General features: G+C 37.9%; 1 protein-coding gene across 1 annotated transcript in view; it reads left to right on the forward strand.

The window, feature by feature from the left end:
- The first annotated feature begins 814 nt into the window (after positions 1–814).
- Positions 815–19,316, forward strand: part of LOC149838722 (O-fucosyltransferase 31-like) — a 31,436-nt gene continuing 12,934 nt past the window's right edge. Inside the window, exons 1-7 of the mRNA XM_090006766.1 lie at positions 815–1,178; positions 1,931–1,993; positions 2,222–2,303; positions 2,441–2,511; positions 2,650–2,738; positions 2,841–3,044; positions 3,856–4,120. Coding sequence (XP_089862892.1) covers positions 1,002–1,178; positions 1,931–1,993; positions 2,222–2,303; positions 2,441–2,511; positions 2,650–2,738; positions 2,841–3,044; positions 3,856–4,120 — 951 coding nt within the window. The 5' untranslated portion in view covers positions 815–1,001. The remainder of the gene's footprint in view (positions 1,179–1,930; positions 1,994–2,221; positions 2,304–2,440; positions 2,512–2,649; positions 2,739–2,840; positions 3,045–3,855; positions 4,121–19,316) is intronic.

Genomic DNA, 19,316 nt, shown 5'->3' on the forward strand with positions numbered 1-19,316 from the left:
AATGCTGAAACTACTGAAATTTAAAGAGAACATATGGCCTACTTTATTCTAAAAACAGCTAGTTTATTAATTATTAAACTTATTAAATGAATATTGCGTTAAAGAGGTGAATATACATAAAAAATAACTATTCTTTTGAATCTTTAATTTTCTATCCATATTAATATCTTTTTTATTAATAATTTGTAAAAACTTGATTCTGTTGTTATGTTAGTAAGGTAATAATGAAAAAAAAAACTTATGGAGAGAAGTGAGAAATTTCGAAGGCACTTGATTTTTCAAAGAAGGACAAAGGAGCATGGGGTTGTAAAATGGAGGGCAAAGGCGCAGAATGAAACCACACATTCTAAATATTGAGAGAGAGAGAGAGAGAGAACCTTTTTTTAGTATGGTAGGCAATATTTTCTAATAATTCAGTAGACAGATCCAAATAATGCATTTCCTCAAACAATTGCTAATAAATATGAATCAGACAAAGGAGCCAAAGCAAGTATGGTACTAACTACTCAACATACCCGACCGTTGGTTTTGCATCGAATACCACGAGTCCCCAAGTCAGAAATTCCCTTTTTATCATCATGCCGTCTTCCACATCTTTTTATAAAAGTAAAAATCTATCCAAAAGTGAAAGTTGCAAAACACGGTCCTTAACCAAAGCCATTGTAAATAATTTCCCAAATGTGGGCCATACCCAAGCCCAAAAAAGTTAAGTCCTCTGTTAAAGAATTACACCAAAGACAAGATCTTTAATTGATCACATTCACAATCTGTCGGTGGATGCTATTAGTGCCCACCACCTGCAATCTCTCTCTTTCCTGCCAATAATTGCAAACTTCAATTCTTCTTTGATCAGCCCTTGTTGGGGGCCCTCTCCATGCTCCGTCCATAAAATTCCAAAAAGGCCTGTGTTCTGTGACTGAGAGCCAGCTAACCCCTTGTCTGGATACAAAATCTGGACACCACCCACCTCCTGAAACCTTAATGGGAGTGATGGGTAGTCCATGAACTCTAGGGTGAGGTCTAGGGTTGTGGAGGTTTTCACAAGGGGGATCAACATGTCTTATGGAAGGTATCAGGGCCAGGGTGGAGCCTTTGCTGGTCTTCTTGTGATCTTGCTCCCGGTTTTCTGCCCGCAACTGTTCTCCCCACTAGGTCACGCATTGCCTTCAGTCTTCTCTGTAAGCATGTTCTCCTCTTGTTGTTTGATCTTTGCATCGGTTCCGCTTGTGGGTGTTTTCTGAAACGTTTTTTTTTCTTCATTTCTTTCTTTCTTTGTTTATCTCTTTTTATTCTCTGTAATCTTTTTTGTCACGAAGAAGAATAAAGTGATGTAATACATATTGTTGATCTTTTTTTGTGGCTATTGTCTTTTGCTTCAAACATGGTCTTGGTGTCCGTTATTTGGTGGATTTTATGTATAGGGTGAAGAGTTCTTTGACATATGATTCATGGTAGTTTGCTTATTTTCATCATGGGTATTTCACGTTTTCCTTCTGAACTTGGTAGTTTAACTGAAATTCATAGTTTATTGCATGAAATGAATGGTTTCATTTGGTATTAAAGGTGTGGTTTAATGTGATTCTGACATGTTCTAATGGTGCATGTAAAGTTGATTTTATTGACCTCATGTGGTTGCAAGGATCACAGAGACACGGTTTTGATGTTTTGTATCCTTCTACGCAGTTTCAAGAGTAAAAGTCCCATGATAATTTTACCTGATGTTATTAGGGAAAGAGCAGGAGTGACGGCTATGTGAATTTTATAGTAAATTGAGTTGAATATTGATTGAATTATATCAGAAGGTATAAGTAGCACAGGGTCTTATTGAGGACGTATGCCTCATCCTGTAATTCTAAATTTTAAAGCAATAATTTGACAGAGTTCGGTGAGCTATATGTTCTTGCATCTCTGACGGCAGTTCCATTTGCAGGAATGGAAAGCGCCTAGGCCAAGGCATATGCCTTTAATAAAGGGTGCTTTAAACCGTCCATCGGTAAGTAGTTGATCTCTTCTTTCCTTGTGGACTCGCAGAAGCTTATAAGTGTGCTTCAGAACCATTGATGGAGTACCGCATGCCTAAGTGCTTGATTCTTCTATACGAGATGTCTACAAGTGCTTTGGCATGTCTTCTGCGTTTGTTCTATTGCTTAATCAAATTTTATATGACATTATCTTCTTTGGGCCGATTTCTGCTTTGTGCATTGATTTACACGCTATCCAGGTGAATGGAGAGCACTCTGATCTATGGTCCCCCCTGCCTGACCAGGGATGGAAACGTTGTGATGAACCTTCAACCACCCAAGGCATGACCTGTATTTTAAAACCTTAATGTATATGTTTCGATAATAATGAATGGATTTGAAGAAATCTTGGTTTAGGTAGATGTGCACCTATGCTCAAGTTATATCTGATTTGTTTATATATATTTTATTTTGTATAGCATGGGCCACAAAATCAGAAGGATTTATCCAGGTTTTCCTTGATGGAGGTTTGAACCAACAGAGAATGGGAGTAAGTTTGCATTTCGAATATTGCCAAATGAAAGATGAATAACCCTTAATTTATGTGTTTAAGTGCGTTGTGAATGTTGATATTAGCGTGAAACTGAAATGAAGCTTTTAGCTTATATTTGCTTCTTTTGTTCAAAAGATTTGTGATGCAGTTGCTGTTGCCAAAATTTTAAATGCAACTCTTGTCATCCCCTATCTTGAAGTTAATTCCGTTTGGAAAGATTCAAGGTAATCACTCTTTACTTCTCTTGCTGTTTCTCCAGTCTTTTCATTGTAACGTGTACATATTGTATCCTAAGCACAAAATCAAGGTTTCTGTAATTTTTGCAGCTCATTCGCTGACATATTTGATGTGGATCACTTCATTGATGTCCTCAAGGATGACATCCAAATAGTAAAAGAATTGCCTAGAGAATTTTCATGGAGCACCAGAGAGTATTATGCTACAGGAATTCGAGACACACGGGTTAAGTCAGCTCCACTTCATGCTTCAGCAAATTGGTATCTGGACAATGTCTTACCCATACTGCAGAGGTAAAGTGCGAAGCTGAATTTGTTGTTATTTGGAGCTTCAATTCAGAAATAGTGCATCATAATCTTTTGCACTATTTTTAATTCAGTTTTAATATAAAAGGAAAGTCATTTCTATATGGTGTGTCTTTTTCTTCAAAAGATTAGATAACTTGGAAGACACCATATGGTGATGAAACTGCGTATGACATATTTTGATATGGATGTGGGTATGTAAATGAAATGGTTATGTCTCTGCATGTCTGCATGTGCAAGGATGGTAATGATGATGATAATAAGACATTTTGTTCTAGAGAGGGCATAAATGTACACACATGCATTTGCAGGTGTGGGTTTTGTTAATGTATTCCTCTGCTTATATTGCTAGATATGCTGAACACATACTAGATTCCCCTGTTCCTTGTCTGTACTTCGAAATGAGTGAACACAAAAGGAACCAAAAGATCCATGAGCCATATGGCTGATGAGGTCCCTACCATCCCTTTTTTAAACTTATATTTTGATGATATGAATCCTTTAATATCTTTTAAGTGAAAAGGATCATTTGCAATTGGATAATACTTTTCATGTTCTGTGATCTTTCTTTACGTTTGTTGGTCAGTCCTAACACTTTGAAGCCGGTTATCTTTCTTTTTTTTAGCTGATAAATGTGTTATCTCTAGATATTCAACTAAAAGACTTGTGGTTGTAGTATCGTAGTGGTGGAGAGATTGAATTCTTTATTTGATGTCATGCCTACTTTAGTTGGTGGAATTTTCAGTTTATTAACTTTACTAGATGTCTCAAATTCTTTTTATCAATTTTTCTTTGTCAGTCATGGTATTGCTGCTATTTCTCCTTTCTCCCATCGGCTGGCTTTTGATAACATGCCCATGCACATTCAGCGCTTACGCTGTAAGGTCAACTTTCAAGCTCTGACCTTTGTCCCTCATATCAATGCTTTGGGGGAGACCCTTGTTCAACGCCTTAAGTATCACACTCGCCAAAATGAAGAGGGCAAGTACATAAGGGAGACAACTGATAAAGTGGTGAATGAAGGTTCTGGAAAATTTGTTGTTCTACACCTTCGTTTCGACAAGGTATTCTTTGGGCATTTTTTCCCAATCATTTTCTTATTACTTGACTCTTATGTTCTTATTTTACTTTTATGCAAATTTGACATTGTTGAAAAGTTATTGTCTGGAAGTTCAAAGGCTCAGATTTAAAAGAACTAGGGAGAAACAAGGGGGGTATACAGCCATCCCTAATCTACTTATTGAAGATCCTCTAAAATGAGAATGAAGGAACACATGCAAACTCCAGAATGAACCAAATAACATGGAGTTCCTTTCATTATGTCTGTGTTCATGAGGGGACTGTGCTCAGATTCCACCGGTCTTTCTATCAACATATGTTCCAAATTCCAATATTACATTTGAATTTGTAAAGCATCTTTAGCATAAAGAATCCAGATCCATACATAAACTCTCACAATCTGTCAAGCGTTTCAGCAAGATGAAAATCTGGTACAAGTATCAGGAAACTTCCCCTGAAAGGTGGCCATGGAGGTTTCTGTCATTACTGACATTAGAGGCTGATTTGAGCCAAATCCTTAAAGGTTTGGTCACTGATGCATATAGTTACAATTATCCCATTCAAACAGGCATCCATCTTTGCAAATGATGCAGAACACATCTTACAGAGAAAATCTGATTAGAATATAAGGGCATAATGCAGCTTAGGGATTAGAATACCCAGCCCTTGGATGGCATAAATTCTGAGGTTAAGCTAGTTCAAGGTTTAGGATCATGGTGATAATCATGGCAAAGGCAAAAGAATTGAGCTTCTTCTGGAGGTTATATGTTGAACAATGGCCTGATTCAGGAAACATAATCCTTATCATTGTCAAGCCTTGCTCTGTCTACATGGTTTTGTGTCATATTTCTGGAATGTTTGGTATGATCTGACTGATGGGACTGTCTTTCATGTCTTATTGTCTCCCTCCAATCTTGTATTGGATCCGTATTCTTGACAAGTTCATTCAAAATGTATTGTCACCTATACTGGTATTGTTAACCCTTGTTGTTTCTTTGTCTTGTCCCGTAGTGAACTTGTGCTTGTGTACTTTGTAGTTGTGATATTGTATGCCCTTTGTGGCTCTTGTTCTTGTACTTCTGGTTACAAGTCCACTATGAGACAATACAAAGAGCCAACAAGGGCTAATACAAGAGAACACAAATGTCAAAATCTAAACTTTTATTGATAGAATGCTTAAGCAAGGCATAAACAAATATGGGGACAAGTCCCTATATATACACAAAATAGCATAAGTCCCAAGGCCATTCGGAGCTCCCAACGACTTTATAATTATAGCCGTTTTCCCAACGACCATATCAAAAAAACAAAAATTAAAAAATTAAAAAATTAAAAAAGATGACTAAACTATCCCTAATGGACAATCCTAATTACAAATATAAAAAAACAAAAATGCCCTCGATGTGCATTACCTATTACTTGATTGTAGCTACTTCATTATTTATATATATATATATATATATATATATATATATATGATTACAAGTATGCCTATTTTAACACCCCCTCAAACTTACGTTGTGATCACTAAAAGTTTATTAAAAAGAAACAAAAAACAAGGTATAGGAAGAACTTTAGTAAAAAAGTATGCAAACTAATATTCTGAAGTGACATACGGAAACTCATAGTTCTTCTCAAGAATTCATTACGAACATAATGGCAGTCCATCTCAATGTATCTGGTGCGCTCATAGAAGGTGTGGTTGCTAACAATGTAAATTATATTTTTATTATCGCAATATATTTTTGAAGGGTTTGAGATGACTACTCCCATATCTCTAAGAAGATTCCTTAGCCATACATGCTCTATGATTGTCGTAGTTATAGCTCTATACTTAGCTTCAGTAGATGACAATGTGACCTTTTGTTGCTTCTTTCATCTTTAAGAAATCAATGAATCTCCTAAAAATATACAAAAACCAGTGGTTGAGACTTTATCATTGAGATTTTCTCCCCAATTTGCATCGGTATAAGTAAGTAAATCTAAAGATGAAGATAAGAAAAACCCTTTAGTTATGAAGTTTTTTATATATCCGACAATCCTTAATGCAACACTCATATGCACAATAGTTGGTGATAAGGATAACGCTCACACGGCTATGTCTCCCACATGTAATGGTTTCTCAGAAACCAAAAACGATAAACATGTTCTGGATAACTCAAATGCAGCTACGAGGAATCCAGCTCAATCAGGAGTCTCATGAGCCAATCGTACATCTAAAAATCTGATATTATCAGATTATCAAAAACGATAATTGATAAACCGATATTATCGTTTTTTATAAGAATTATCAAAAACGATAATTTATAGTTATTTTAGAACAGTGTACTGTAAACATTATAAAACTCTGTTATGATTATAAATAAAGTGTTTGACCTCTCGGTGGACAAGATAGTCAAAAATTGAGCTTTTCATCTTCTTTTAAGTTCTTTCATGGTATCAGAGCTATCAAGCTCCAACGAGTTGTCAATGGCTTCCTCATCATCCTTTTCCTCTTTTATGATCGAGTGGAATGTCATCACCAACCTTGTCTCGATAAAACTAAATCGGGACAACTACTTATTGTGGAGATCTCAGCTTGAATCAGTTATGATAAGCCAGGATCTCCTCAAGTTTGTCGACGATTCCTCTCCTCAACCCAATCCCTTCATTGCCACGACAAATGGAGGTAAGATAAAGAATCTGAATTATCCTATTTGGATTCGCTCTGATCAGTTGGCTCTCAGCTGGAACAAAGCTACTCTTCCTGAAGTTGTTCTCGGTCAAATCATGAGAACAAAAACGGCCCATGAAGCCTGGATTGTTCTGGAAAAAGCATATGGATCTCAATCCCCTTTGAGACTCGTGCTTCGGAAGAAAGACCCGAATTTTATTAAGAAGGAAAGTATGGATTTGCTGTCTTATCTAGACCGCATAAAGTTCCTAGCCAACTCCCTTGCCGCCGCCAATCATCCCATAGAAAACGAAGAAATAGTTCAAATAACTTTGAATGGTCTTCCTTTCGAGTACGAAAGCTTTGTAACTTCCGTCACCACTAATGTGGCCTTGTATACCTTCATAAATCTATATGATATGCTTCTTAACCAAGAAAAACATGTGCTTTTAATCCATGTCAAGCCTTCTGAAACACTCGAACCCCATTAAACTGCCTTCAGGGGTTGAGATCGTGGTCGCGGTTTTTATCGAGGTCGTGGCAGGGGACAAGGAAGAAATTTGTCTCCAAACACGTCTAATAGTAACTCTATATCTCAAACTCAAGGTGGTCGTGGGGTTTTCACATGTCAATATTATGAAAAAACGAGGACATATTGTCAAAACTTGTTGGGATATCCCTAAAGCATTCTCAGCCATGTCTCTTATGCAATCTACTGATGACTATTAGTATCCGGACACCGGTGCTGTGAATCATCTAACCATGGATGACCAACAACTCTCCCATAAATCATGATATCATGGAGGTGAGCAAATCATGGTTGGCAATGGTAAGATGCTTCCCATCTCGCACGCTGGTAATCTTATTCTGAAAGCTCATGGCTCTTCATTTGATTTAAAGAATGTTTTTCATGTTCCTTCTATTACTAAAAACCTTTTATCTGTGGGTCAGTTTACTGAAGATAATGATTGTATTTTTGAATTCACTCATTTTGAATTTCTTGTCAAGGATCGACAGACAGGCAAGATTAGTCTCAGGGGACCAAAATCTAGCACGGGACTCTATCTAATCAAATATGATGATCATATGTAGGCAAAGTGACTTCTTTTGATATATGGCACCAACGTCTCGGACATGCAAATAAGAAGATCGCTTCTTACTTAAACTCTCTTCATTCTATTTATATTAATAAAAATAACAATAAAAGTGTGTGAGAGTTGTCTTATTAGCAAAGCTCACAAACTTCCTTTTGGAGTTCTTCTACAACATCTCCACTTGAACTTTTATACGCCGATGTCTGGGGGGCTGCTCCAGTCTCTTTACGTGAAGTATTTCGCTTTTATCTCCTCATAGTGGATGATTTTTCTCGTTTCTCGTGGCTTTTTCCATTGCATACTAAGTCTCAAGTGTTTGAATGTTTTAAGTCTTTCAAGCATGTCACTGAAAAGCAATTTCAACTCTCCGTTTGCGCTTTTCAAATTGATAATGGAGGCGAATTTACTAGTCGTGATTTTGAGAGTTTTTTACATGACCATGTCACACTTCATCGATTTTCGTGCGTGCATACCCCAGAACAGAACGGGCTCGTTGAGCTCAAACATCGATATGTCGTTGAAATCAGGCTTAGTCTATTACATACTTCCTCTTTGTCATATACCTTTTAGGTCGATGCTTTTCGCACTTTTGTTTACATCATTAATCATCTTTCAACCCTAGTACTTAATCGTAAGACCCCGTATGAACTTCTCTTTCATAAACCACCTGACTATCATCTTCATGTCTTTGGTGCCCACTGCTATCCCCTGTTAATGCCCTATCATACCTCAAAATTTCAGCCAAAGATTGCCCTATGTATTTTTCTTAGCTATGCCTCTCGTCATAAGGGCTACCTTTTTTTTTATCCCTCTAAACTCTGCACCTGTATTTCTCATCATGTTTACTTTGATGAATCTGTCTTTGGACTCGTTTTTTCGTCTGCTCATTCCTTATGTCCTAGTATTTTCGAGTAGGGTCTTTCTCTTACTGTCGTCCTACCCCCTCCTAATCCTCTTCCACCATCTCTTTTTCACCCAAAGGTCCCTCCTGATATACCTATCCCTCCTACTTCGCCTGCTCCTTCTTCTCCTGTGAGCCATATTCCCGCTCCTGATTCTTCTTCACCAGAGTCCTCTACTTCCCCTCTTCCTGACTCCATTGTGAGTCGCCCGTCTAACCATACCCACCCCATGATCACTCGTTCTATGACCAACTCTCTTAAACCTCGTACATTCACCACTACCCGCTATCCCCTATCTCTTGCTTGCTTTAGCTCTGTCTTCCTCACACCCGAACCTACTTCATTTAAACAAGCTAATCTTGACCCCAAATGGCGCATGCAAGATGAATTTAATGCACTCAAACTTAATCACACTTGGCACTTTGTTCCTCTTGTTCCTCACTATAATGTCATTGGCTAAAAATGGGTTTTTTGGATTAAACGACATGCTGATGGTTCTGTGGCTCATTACAAAGCCCGTCTTCTTGCTAAGGGTTTCCATCAAGAGGAAGGCATCGACTTTTTGAGACTTTTAGTCTCGTTGTGAAACCCACCACCATTCGCGTTGTTCTTGCTCTTGCAGTCTCGTCAGATTGGCCGATACACTAATTGGACTTTAATAATGCTTTTTTAAATGGTCTTCTTTCTGAAGATGTTTATATGGCACAACCTTCAGGCTTTGAAGACTTCTCTTATCCTCAACATGTATGCAAGCTGGATCAGGCTTTGTACGGTCTCAAGTAGGCTCCGTGTGCCTGGTACCAGCGTCTCAGCTCTTATCTTCAGTTTCGCGGGTTTCGTATCTCTCTTTTTGATGCTTCGTTATTTATCTTTCAAGATAGTGGTCTGGTTATTTATTTACTGGTTTATGTTGATGATATCATAATTACCGGCAGTTCCACCGTTGCTATTAAGCAGTTGATTCAGCACCTCAGTCTTGCTTTTTACGTTAAAGATCTTGGACGCTTAAATTATTTTGCTTTTTACGTTAAAGATCTTGGACGCTTAAATTATTTTTTAGGCATTGAAGTCCATTATAATAGAATACCTGCAGAAATCAAAGACGAGAGAGAGAGAGGGAGAGAGAGAGAGAGAGCTCTGATGTTGTTGAGAATCGGCAGCCACTTTCCTTCACGGGTCTGCGCTAATACATCATTAGTTTAATAGGGTTACAATAGTTCACACGTGGACAAAAATGCCCTTGTATAAGTAACTCATTATATTAAAATACAAAGCCTGGGAATGGATATGGATCCAATATTAAATGGATCCATATCCAACCCATATTCTAATACCCTCCCTCAAGTTGTGCATGGGAGTGAACCATGTGCAACTTGTTCTTCAGATACCAGAAACGTTGACTTGTAAGACCTTTGGTAAACATATCAGCAATTTGATCTTCTGAAGGCACATAAACTGGTTCAATCTCTTTGTCTGCTATCTTTTGTCTGATGAAATGTTGATCAATCTCAATATGCTTAGTTCGACTGTGATGAATGGGATTGAATGCAATTTGTATAGCACTTTTGTTATCACACATAAGTGTCGAATTTGAAATATCCTCCCCCATTTCTGTAAGTAGATGCCTAATCCAGGTCACTTCTGCAGTGGTGGCTGCCACAGATCTATACTCTGCCTCTGTGCTAGACCTTGCCACAGCTTTCTGTTTTCTGCTACTCCATGAGACAAGATTTCTTCCAATGAAAACACAGTATCCTGAAACAGACCTCCTCTCATCTGGATCCCCTGCCCAGTCTGCATTTGTATAGGACAGTATGTTATGTTTTGGGAACTTCCATGAAGATTGAATATACGTAAGTCCATCGCCTACTGTTCCTTTTAGATAGCGAAGGATGCGTTTGACAGCATCCATGTGACCAGTCTTTGGTTCATGCATGAACTGAGATACTTGATTAACAGAATATACAATGTCTGGTCTAGTAAAGGTAAGATATTGCAACATACCCACTAAACTGCGATACTTGACTGCATCAGGATATAACTCACCATCACAAATACTGAGCTTTTGGTTGACAACACTGGGTGTAGGTAGAGGTTTACAATCTGTCATTCCTGCTTTAGCCAGAAGATCAAGAGTGTATTTGTGTTGAGTTAATGACATTTTGTTATCTTGTCTGTCCACCTCTACACCAAGAAAATATCTCAGTTCCCCAAGGTCTTTCATTTTGAACTGCATACTCAATAAAACTTTAATTCGTTGGATGTGGTCTGGTGCATTACCAGTGATCACAATGTCATCAACATATATGAGTAAGAAAACCAGGGTGGTATCATTTCTGTATATGAACAGAGAATGATCTAGTTGGGAACGAAAGAAACCATGTTTCTGAATTTCTAAGGAGAAGCTTTCGAACCATGACCTGGAAGCTTGCTTCAAACCATACAAGGCTCTGGTTAACTTGCATACATACTCTTTTGGGTCTCCCTCTGTATAACCTTGAGGCTGCTCTATGTAGACCTCTTCCTTTAAATTTTCATGAAGAAATGCATTTTTAACATCAAGTTGACTAAGGGTCCAGCCATGTTCAATTGCCAAGCCAAGTATGATGCGAATAGTTCTCATTTTCACCACTGGGCTGAATGTCTCATCGTAATCCTGACCATATTCTTGAGTGAAACCCTTGGCTACGAGACGTGCCTTGTATCGTTCAATGCTACCATCCGGTTTATATTTAATTTTATATACCCATTTGGAACCAACAACATTCTTATCTGGAGGACGCCCAACTATCTCCCATGTTTGACACTCATGAAGTGCCTCGATCTCCTCATTCATCGCTTCAATCCATTTGTTGGATTGGACAGCTTGATGAAAACCAAGTGGTTCATCATGTTTCTCAATCTTGGATAGAAAAATTTGAAAGTCCATAGAAAAGTTGTCATAACTAACCCATTTTTCAATAGGATGTCTTATCCTACCTGATCTTCTTGGTGCTTCTTTGTTATCAGGCAATGCAACGTTTTCTTCAGCAGGTACATTTGTTTGCTCTTTGGGTCTCCTGGTATACACATTACCTTTGTATCTCAGACATGCTGTTTGTGATGCATCATCTGAAATTGTCTCACCATGTACGTCTTCAGGGATCAAAATAGTATCTTCGGCAATATGTGAAATAAGTTCAGCACTAAGCCATGGATCATACCAATTACCAGCTGCATTACCGTGTTCTCGATTGTGATTTGCTTTACTTTTCAGAAAACTATTTTCATCAAAAACAACATTTCTGGAAATCCTGACCTTCTTATTGGCAGGGTCATAACACCTGTAGCCATAACCAACAAATTGACATATGGAGGCTTTGTCCTGAAATTTAGTTCTCATGGATTTATCAATGTGCACATAACATGTGCATCCAAAAACTCGTAACTCATCATAATCAGGATGTGCACCAAAGAGAACGTAATAGGGAGACTGATTTTCAAGGATAGACATAGGAAGACGATTTATCACATGAGTGGCAGTGTGAAAAGCTTCTGTCCAAAGACTAATGGGCAAGTTACAATCATGCATCATACTCATTGCACTTTCCACAATATGTCTATGTTTACGTTCAGCAATTCCATTTTGTTGTGGAGTGTACGGGCAAGAAACTCTACGATGTATCCCATTATCTTGGAGAAAGTCTAAAAATTCTTTGGAGGAATACTCACCACCTCCATCACATTGGAGAATTTGAATGTTTTGGGAGAATTGAGTTTTAACATAGGCATGAAAATGACGAAAGATGGAAAAAACCTCTGATTTGTGTTTCATAAAGAATATCCAGGTAAAACGAGAGAAACTGTCAATAAAAGATACATAATATTTGCTTCCAGAAGAGGAAGGATTGGGGGCTGGGCCCCAAACATCAGAACATATTATTTCAAAGGGCATGGAGGCTCTTTTATTTATTTGATGGAAAGGAAGTGCATGACTTTTGCAGACCTGACAACTGGGACACATTTTATCCTTCAATGAAGATGAAACATACTCTGAAAGAAAACCATTGGACACTAACTTTTCAATAAAGACTTGACTACAATGACCAAGACGAGAATGCCAGAGATCTGGCTTATTACATTTGGATATACTTAAGATGCTTTTGGAGATATGATCAGACTTGGGCTTCAGGACATTGGAGGTTGAATCTTCATTGAAGACATACATGTTTCCACGTCGCTCTCCTTTAGCGAACATCTCCTTCGTTTGAAGATCCTTGACAATGACAGAAGTAGGAGTAAATTCCACAGATGAATTGGTAGAGTCAACAAGCTTAGAAACAAAGATAATATTTTTCTTTATATTTGGCGCATGAACAACATCAGATAAAGAAATAGATGACTCAGACAAAGGAATGAAGACATTGCCAATGTTTGAAATAGGGTGGTGAGTCCCATCTCTAGTTACGATATTAGATTTACCAAGATAAGGAGTCAACGCAGAGAACTTACCTGCATTGCCAGTGACATGTGCTGCTGCCCCAGAGTCAACATACCATATTCCATCATCACTCTGTTTTAGATTCAAGTTGGCCATCGCAGATAAGAGAAGATCCTTGGCATCATCACTGACTCGAAATGTACCTGCAGTTCCTGATGTAACAACATTTCTATTATTTTGTGTTCTATTCCGATTTTGTGGATTGAACCAGCAGTTGGCTTTGATGTGACCACGTTTGTTACACTGGTAGCATGTGGGAACATTCTTTGAAGTACTGACACTAGGATTTGGTGTAGGTAGTAACCCACGTCCACCCTGGATTGGAGTTCCCCTGCTTCTGCCACGTCCTCCTCGTGAACGATCAGCTATTATTCCTGTGGCAAGAACTTCATGCGTAGATGATTGTCCTGCTGAAGCATCAGACATGCTTTTCAGAGTCATCTCGTACTGAAAGAGTTTAGCACGTAATTCTTCAAAGCTGAGTAGCGTAGGTAGACACAATAAAGACGTTACAAGAACATGATATTCTTGTCCCAAAGCATTCAGTGTCTGCTGCACTTTTTCTTTATCTGACACTGGATATTCAACCATGGCTAACTGATCTGTGATGCTTTTGACTTGATTTAAGAATTCAATGATGCTCATTGCCCCCTTTTTTAGCATTTGAAATTCGCGTTTGAGAAACAACACTTTGGCCTCCGATATCTGAGAGTAGGTTTGAGCTAAAGCCTCCCACAAAACTTTGGATGTGCAATCATCAGGAATGGAAATCAGTACTTCTTGTGATAACGTGGAAGTGATGTATGCGACAAGTGCCTGATCGCGCTTCATCCAAGAAACAAAGGCAGGATTGCGAACAATATTCGGCAATCCTCCATCCTCTTTGGCTTCGATTATGATGGATTCTGGGGGCATAGGAATGGAGCCATCCAAGTGACCTGAAAGGTCTTGACTTCGAATAAAAGGAGCAATTTGTCTTTTCCAAGTCAGATAGTTGTTTGTAGTTAGCTTTTCCGAAACTAGCTGCCCCAAGAAATTGGAAGAAAGACCCGAATTGGTTGAAGTATCCATTTGTAGGCTTGTTGACAACCTTTTTTTTTTTTTTTTAGAGAGAGAAATAATACTAGTGACTGAAACTGAGCTGTTTTATTACAGTTGGCAGAAATCGGCACAATGTCACGACAAGGGAAATAAGAGCTCTAGGGTATGGAAAGTTTGACAGAAAAGGAATGAGGATATCAAAACAGATTCCTGGTTGGAAAACCAGGGAACTCGATTTTACTGAAATCAGAATATAAGATGTTAAATATGATGAATCAACAGGAAACTAAAGAATAAATTTTCACAACTAAAGAATAGAAAGAAGAAATATTAGAGGAAAACTGAAAAACAAACTTCGACCAATAGATATTCACAGCAGAAGCTAGAAAGATAGGTAATCTTTTTCTGTCAAACTAGAAACTAGAAAGATAGGACTCGGCACAGGGAACTCGACCTGGAGAAGGTGATCTGCTGCAGAGGATGAAGGGGACTCGGCACAGGGAACTCGACCTGGAGAAGGTGATTTGCTGAAGTGGTGAAGGGGACTCGGCACAGGGGACTCGATCTGAAGAATCGTGCTTTTCACGTGATTTGCTGAAGTGGTGAAGGGGACTCGGCACAGGGGACTCGATCTGAAGAATCGTGCTTTTCACGTTACGCTGGATTAGACGAAAGAAGACTCGGCTGAATGATTTCAGCCCCTGAATGAGAAGAAAACTCGGCTAACTGGAAGAAGAGATGGAGCCGATGCTGAATGGGAAAGACTCGGCTGACTGAAGAAGCTGAAGGATCGTGCTTTATGCCCAGACCTGCCACCGCTCTGATACCATAATAGAATACCTGCAGAAATCAAAGACGAGAGAGAGAGAGGGAGAGGGAGAGAGAGAGAGAGAGAGAGAGAGAGCTCTGATGTTGTTGAGAATCGGCAGCCACTTTCCTTCACGGGTCTGCGCTAATACATCATTAGTTTAATAGGGTTAGAATAGTTCACATGTGGACAAAAATGCCCTTGTATAAGTAACTCATTATATTAAAATACAAAGCCTGGGAATGGATATGGATCCAATATTAAATGGATCCATATCCAACCCATATTCTAATACATTATGCCTCGTCAGGTCTTCTTCTCTGCCAGCGCACCTATGCACTTACTCTACTTCCCTGTGCATCTATGGCTAATGTGAAGCCGATCTGTACTCTTTTAAGCTCCTCTACTCGACTATCTAAAGATGATACCCTCTTTTTCAGGACTCCACTTTATATTGAAGCATCGTGGGCGGTCTTCAATATCTCACCAATCACACAAACTGACATTTCTTTTGCGGTCAACATGGTTTGTCAGTTCATGCACCAGCCCACGGTTACCCACTAGTTTGTCGTCAAATGCATCCTTCGCTATCTCAAGGATACCATTCACCATGGATTGTTCCTCTCACGGTCTTCCTCTCTCTAGCTTAACGCCTTCTCTGATGCTGACTAGCTTAGTAGCCTTGATGACTGCAAGTCTACAAGTAGTTTTGTTGTCTTTTTGGGCTCTAATCTGGTTTCTTGGTCTTCTTGCAAGCAGCAGACTGTAGCTCGATCCAACACTAAAGTTGAATACAAGTCTCTCGCTTGTGTTGCGTCTGATCTTCTTTAACTCAAGTCTCTTCTCATTGAGTTTGGCGTTACTCTTTCTCCACCTATTCTTTGGTGTGATAATATTGGGGCCTTATATCTCGCAGCGAATCTAGTTTTTCATGCCCGCACAAAACATGTTGAAATTGTTTTCATTTTGTTCGGGATCATGTGCTTAAGGGTCATCTTCAAGTTCAGTTTATCAACTCCTCTGATCAGCTGGCTGACGGTCTCACTAAACCTCTTTCGTTTTCGAGGTTTGTTTTTATTCGTGACAAGCTCAACGTCGTTGACCCCCACGTTGATCTCGCAGGGGCATGATAAGGATAATGCTCACACGGCTATGTCTTCCACATGTAATGGTTTCTCATAAACCAAAAACGATTAACATGTTCTGGATAACTCAAATGATCCTACAAGGAATTCGGCTCAATCGGAAGTCTCATGAGCCAACCGTACATCTGATAATCTGATATTATCATATTATCAAAAACGATAATTGATAAACTGATATTATCGTTTTTTATCAGAATTATCAAAAACGATAATTTATAGTTATTCTAGAACAGTGTATTGTAAACATTGTAAAACTTTGTTATGATTATAAATAAAGTGCTTGACCTCTCGGTGGACAAGAGAGTCAAAATTCGAGCTTTTCATCTTCTTTAAAGTTTTTTCAGTTGGAGCATGGTGGAACTGACTAGCTGAGTGAATGACATGAGCTATATCTAGTCTAGTAATAGATAAATGAGTAACCCAGTTAGTGATCTATAAGGTGTGAGATCTTCGAGAAATGTCTCATCTTGAAGCCTTAATTTTGCATTGACCACTTCAGGAGTCTCCACTTTCTTGTCATATGAAATCCCAGACTTAGCATAAATATTGGTAGTAAGCTTCATATACCTTCTGAGAGAGTAAGCAGCGTCAATCCCTAAAAAATATCTTTAAAAACTCAAATCAGACATATCAATTTTTTTTAAAACATTTTTAATATCACTAACTCTCTGTTTGTCATTCTTGGTTATTATCATGTCATCTATGTACAGTAGAAGTATAACAACAACATTAGTACATGTACTTTTAACAAAAAGAGCAATGACAATATAGTAAGAATGAAAACCCAAATGAGTCGTAACATTACTAAATCTATCATACCAGGCCTTAGGAGTCTGTTTAAAACCATACATGACTTTCCTAAGTCTAAGAGTTTTTTACCTTTTTCAATATCAAATCCCGATGGAGGATCCATATAAATTTTCTAATTTAATTCTCCATTGAGAAATGCATTTTTGGCATTTAATTCATAGATGAACCATTTTTTGATAGAGGTAATTGCTATGAGGCTCTTAACACTAGTCATCCTAGTTACGTGTGTAAAAGATTCTTCATAATCAATTCTGTATTTTTGAGAATATTTTTTGGCTATTAATCTGACTTTATATCTCTTTAGGGTTTCATCATTCTTGGTTTTGATATTAAATATTCATCTACAACCTATGGTTTTTTTCTCTAAAGGCAAGGTGACTACTTCCCAGGTTTTGACTTTATTAAGGGCATCCAATTCTACATTCATAGCTTCAATCCAATGTGAAAAGTTTTTTGCTTCATTATAATATGATGGCTCATGATAAAAATGTAGTGCTATTATACAAGCTTTATAGTTTGGTGACAAAGAGTTATAAGACACAAACCTATTTGGTGAAATAAAAACCCGGCTTAATCTTCCAAGAGAGGTCTCTTCTATGGGAGAAATATGAATATTTTTCAAATGCACTTGATCTTGTATATCTTTAGTAGGTTTTTCAACTATTTCATCATTGGTCCTACACTCTCATCATTAGGATGTCTTTGATCATCACTAAGGCTTCATCATCATTATTCAAAGAATTGTCATATAACTTCTCTTGGTGAGAGATCAAATAAAAAAGTATAATCTACTTTCTCTTTTCTATTATCTTTATCAAAATCATTTTCATTTTTTAAGAAGGTTACATCCTTAGAAACATAAAGTTTGTTATTTTCTAAATCAAAACATCTATACCCTTTTTTATTTTCCCCATGTATGAACATTCAATGATTTTTGGGGATAACTTATCTCTTTTGTGTAAAAGAACAAAACATTTACAACAAAAAATCCGCAATTGCTTGAAATCGGGTGTCATTTTAAATAATTTCTCGTATGGAGAAATATTTTGTAAAGATGGATGAATTCTATCTATCAAATAAGTTGATGTTAGAACAACCTCAACCCAAAAACTTTTTTTAATATTTTTAGAAATAAATAGGTGAAAAAGTTGCAGGATCCGACCCGATCCATGTAAAGACCATATAACTTTCTTTTTAGTTATCGGGTCTGGATACACCAGACCCGGACCCATAGTGTAATGTAAACTTAAATACACATTTAGGTCACGATTTCTTTTACTAAAATCGTGACAGCTGCAATCGATCTCTCTCTCTCTCTCTCTCTCTCTCTCTCTCTCTCTCAATACAGGGACAAAGGAAAACTTACATGGTATCAGAGCCTAGATCCAGCTAAGGGTTGAAGAGGATTCCAAAGGTGCGACAGATCAAAGGTTTGAGGTTTCGTTCTTTTCTTTTTTTCTTTCAGATTTCTTCTTTCTCTACCTCCATTCCCAATCTCCATCTTGTTTCTCCCTTTCTGTTTTCCCAGCCTTTTCTCTTCTTCTTTTAGTGGATTCACGTCTCACGTGAATCCCTAAACTGTTCACGAAGAATTCACGTGAATCTTGGTTCACGAAAACGCTGTTCATAAAAAAAAAAGGAAGGGAAAAGCTTGTTTCACGTGAATCTCCTGTTCCACGTGAAACACTAAGATCAAATTATAAAGATCGTGCATTCCACGTGAATCTCTTGTTTCTTTATTCAAATCTGTTTTTTTTCTGAATCTCCTGTTTCTTTATTCAAACTGTTTCTTTATCCAAATCTGTTTTTTTCTGTGTAACCCTTCTTCATTTTGGGCAGACGTGCGACATAAAATCTGGGACTCTAAAATCTGACATAAAACCTTTTGATGGTCATTTTGATTCGACTTTCATTCCTTTTGTTCTCATTTGTCCTTTCTCGTATCATATTTGTTCTGACTGTTACGAGTGGGATCCACATTGAAAACTCAGTCCTTCTTCTGTCAGCTTCCGGTCGTCAATCTTTGAGTTACTCAGCGCAAAAAAAAAAAAGGAGGAAGACGATCAGCAAACCTCTCTGGTTGCAGACTGAGCACTCTGTGAATACTTCAAAAAAAAAAACAAAGGGGTTCCTTTTCTTGTTAAAACTCCTTTTTCATGGATCTTTATTCTTCTTCATCCAATCTTTCTTCAAGTTTTCTCACTCAACTCGTTTCTGAAAAGTTAACTACCTCAAACTTCTTGATTTGGAAGAGACAAATCATTCCTT

Source organism: Nuphar pumila, chromosome 5 (genome assembly GCF_984573655.1).
Source record: "Nuphar pumila chromosome 5, dmNupPumi1.hap1.1, whole genome shotgun sequence".
In the NCBI taxonomy this organism is placed as follows: Eukaryota; Viridiplantae; Streptophyta; class Magnoliopsida; order Nymphaeales; family Nymphaeaceae; genus Nuphar; species Nuphar pumila.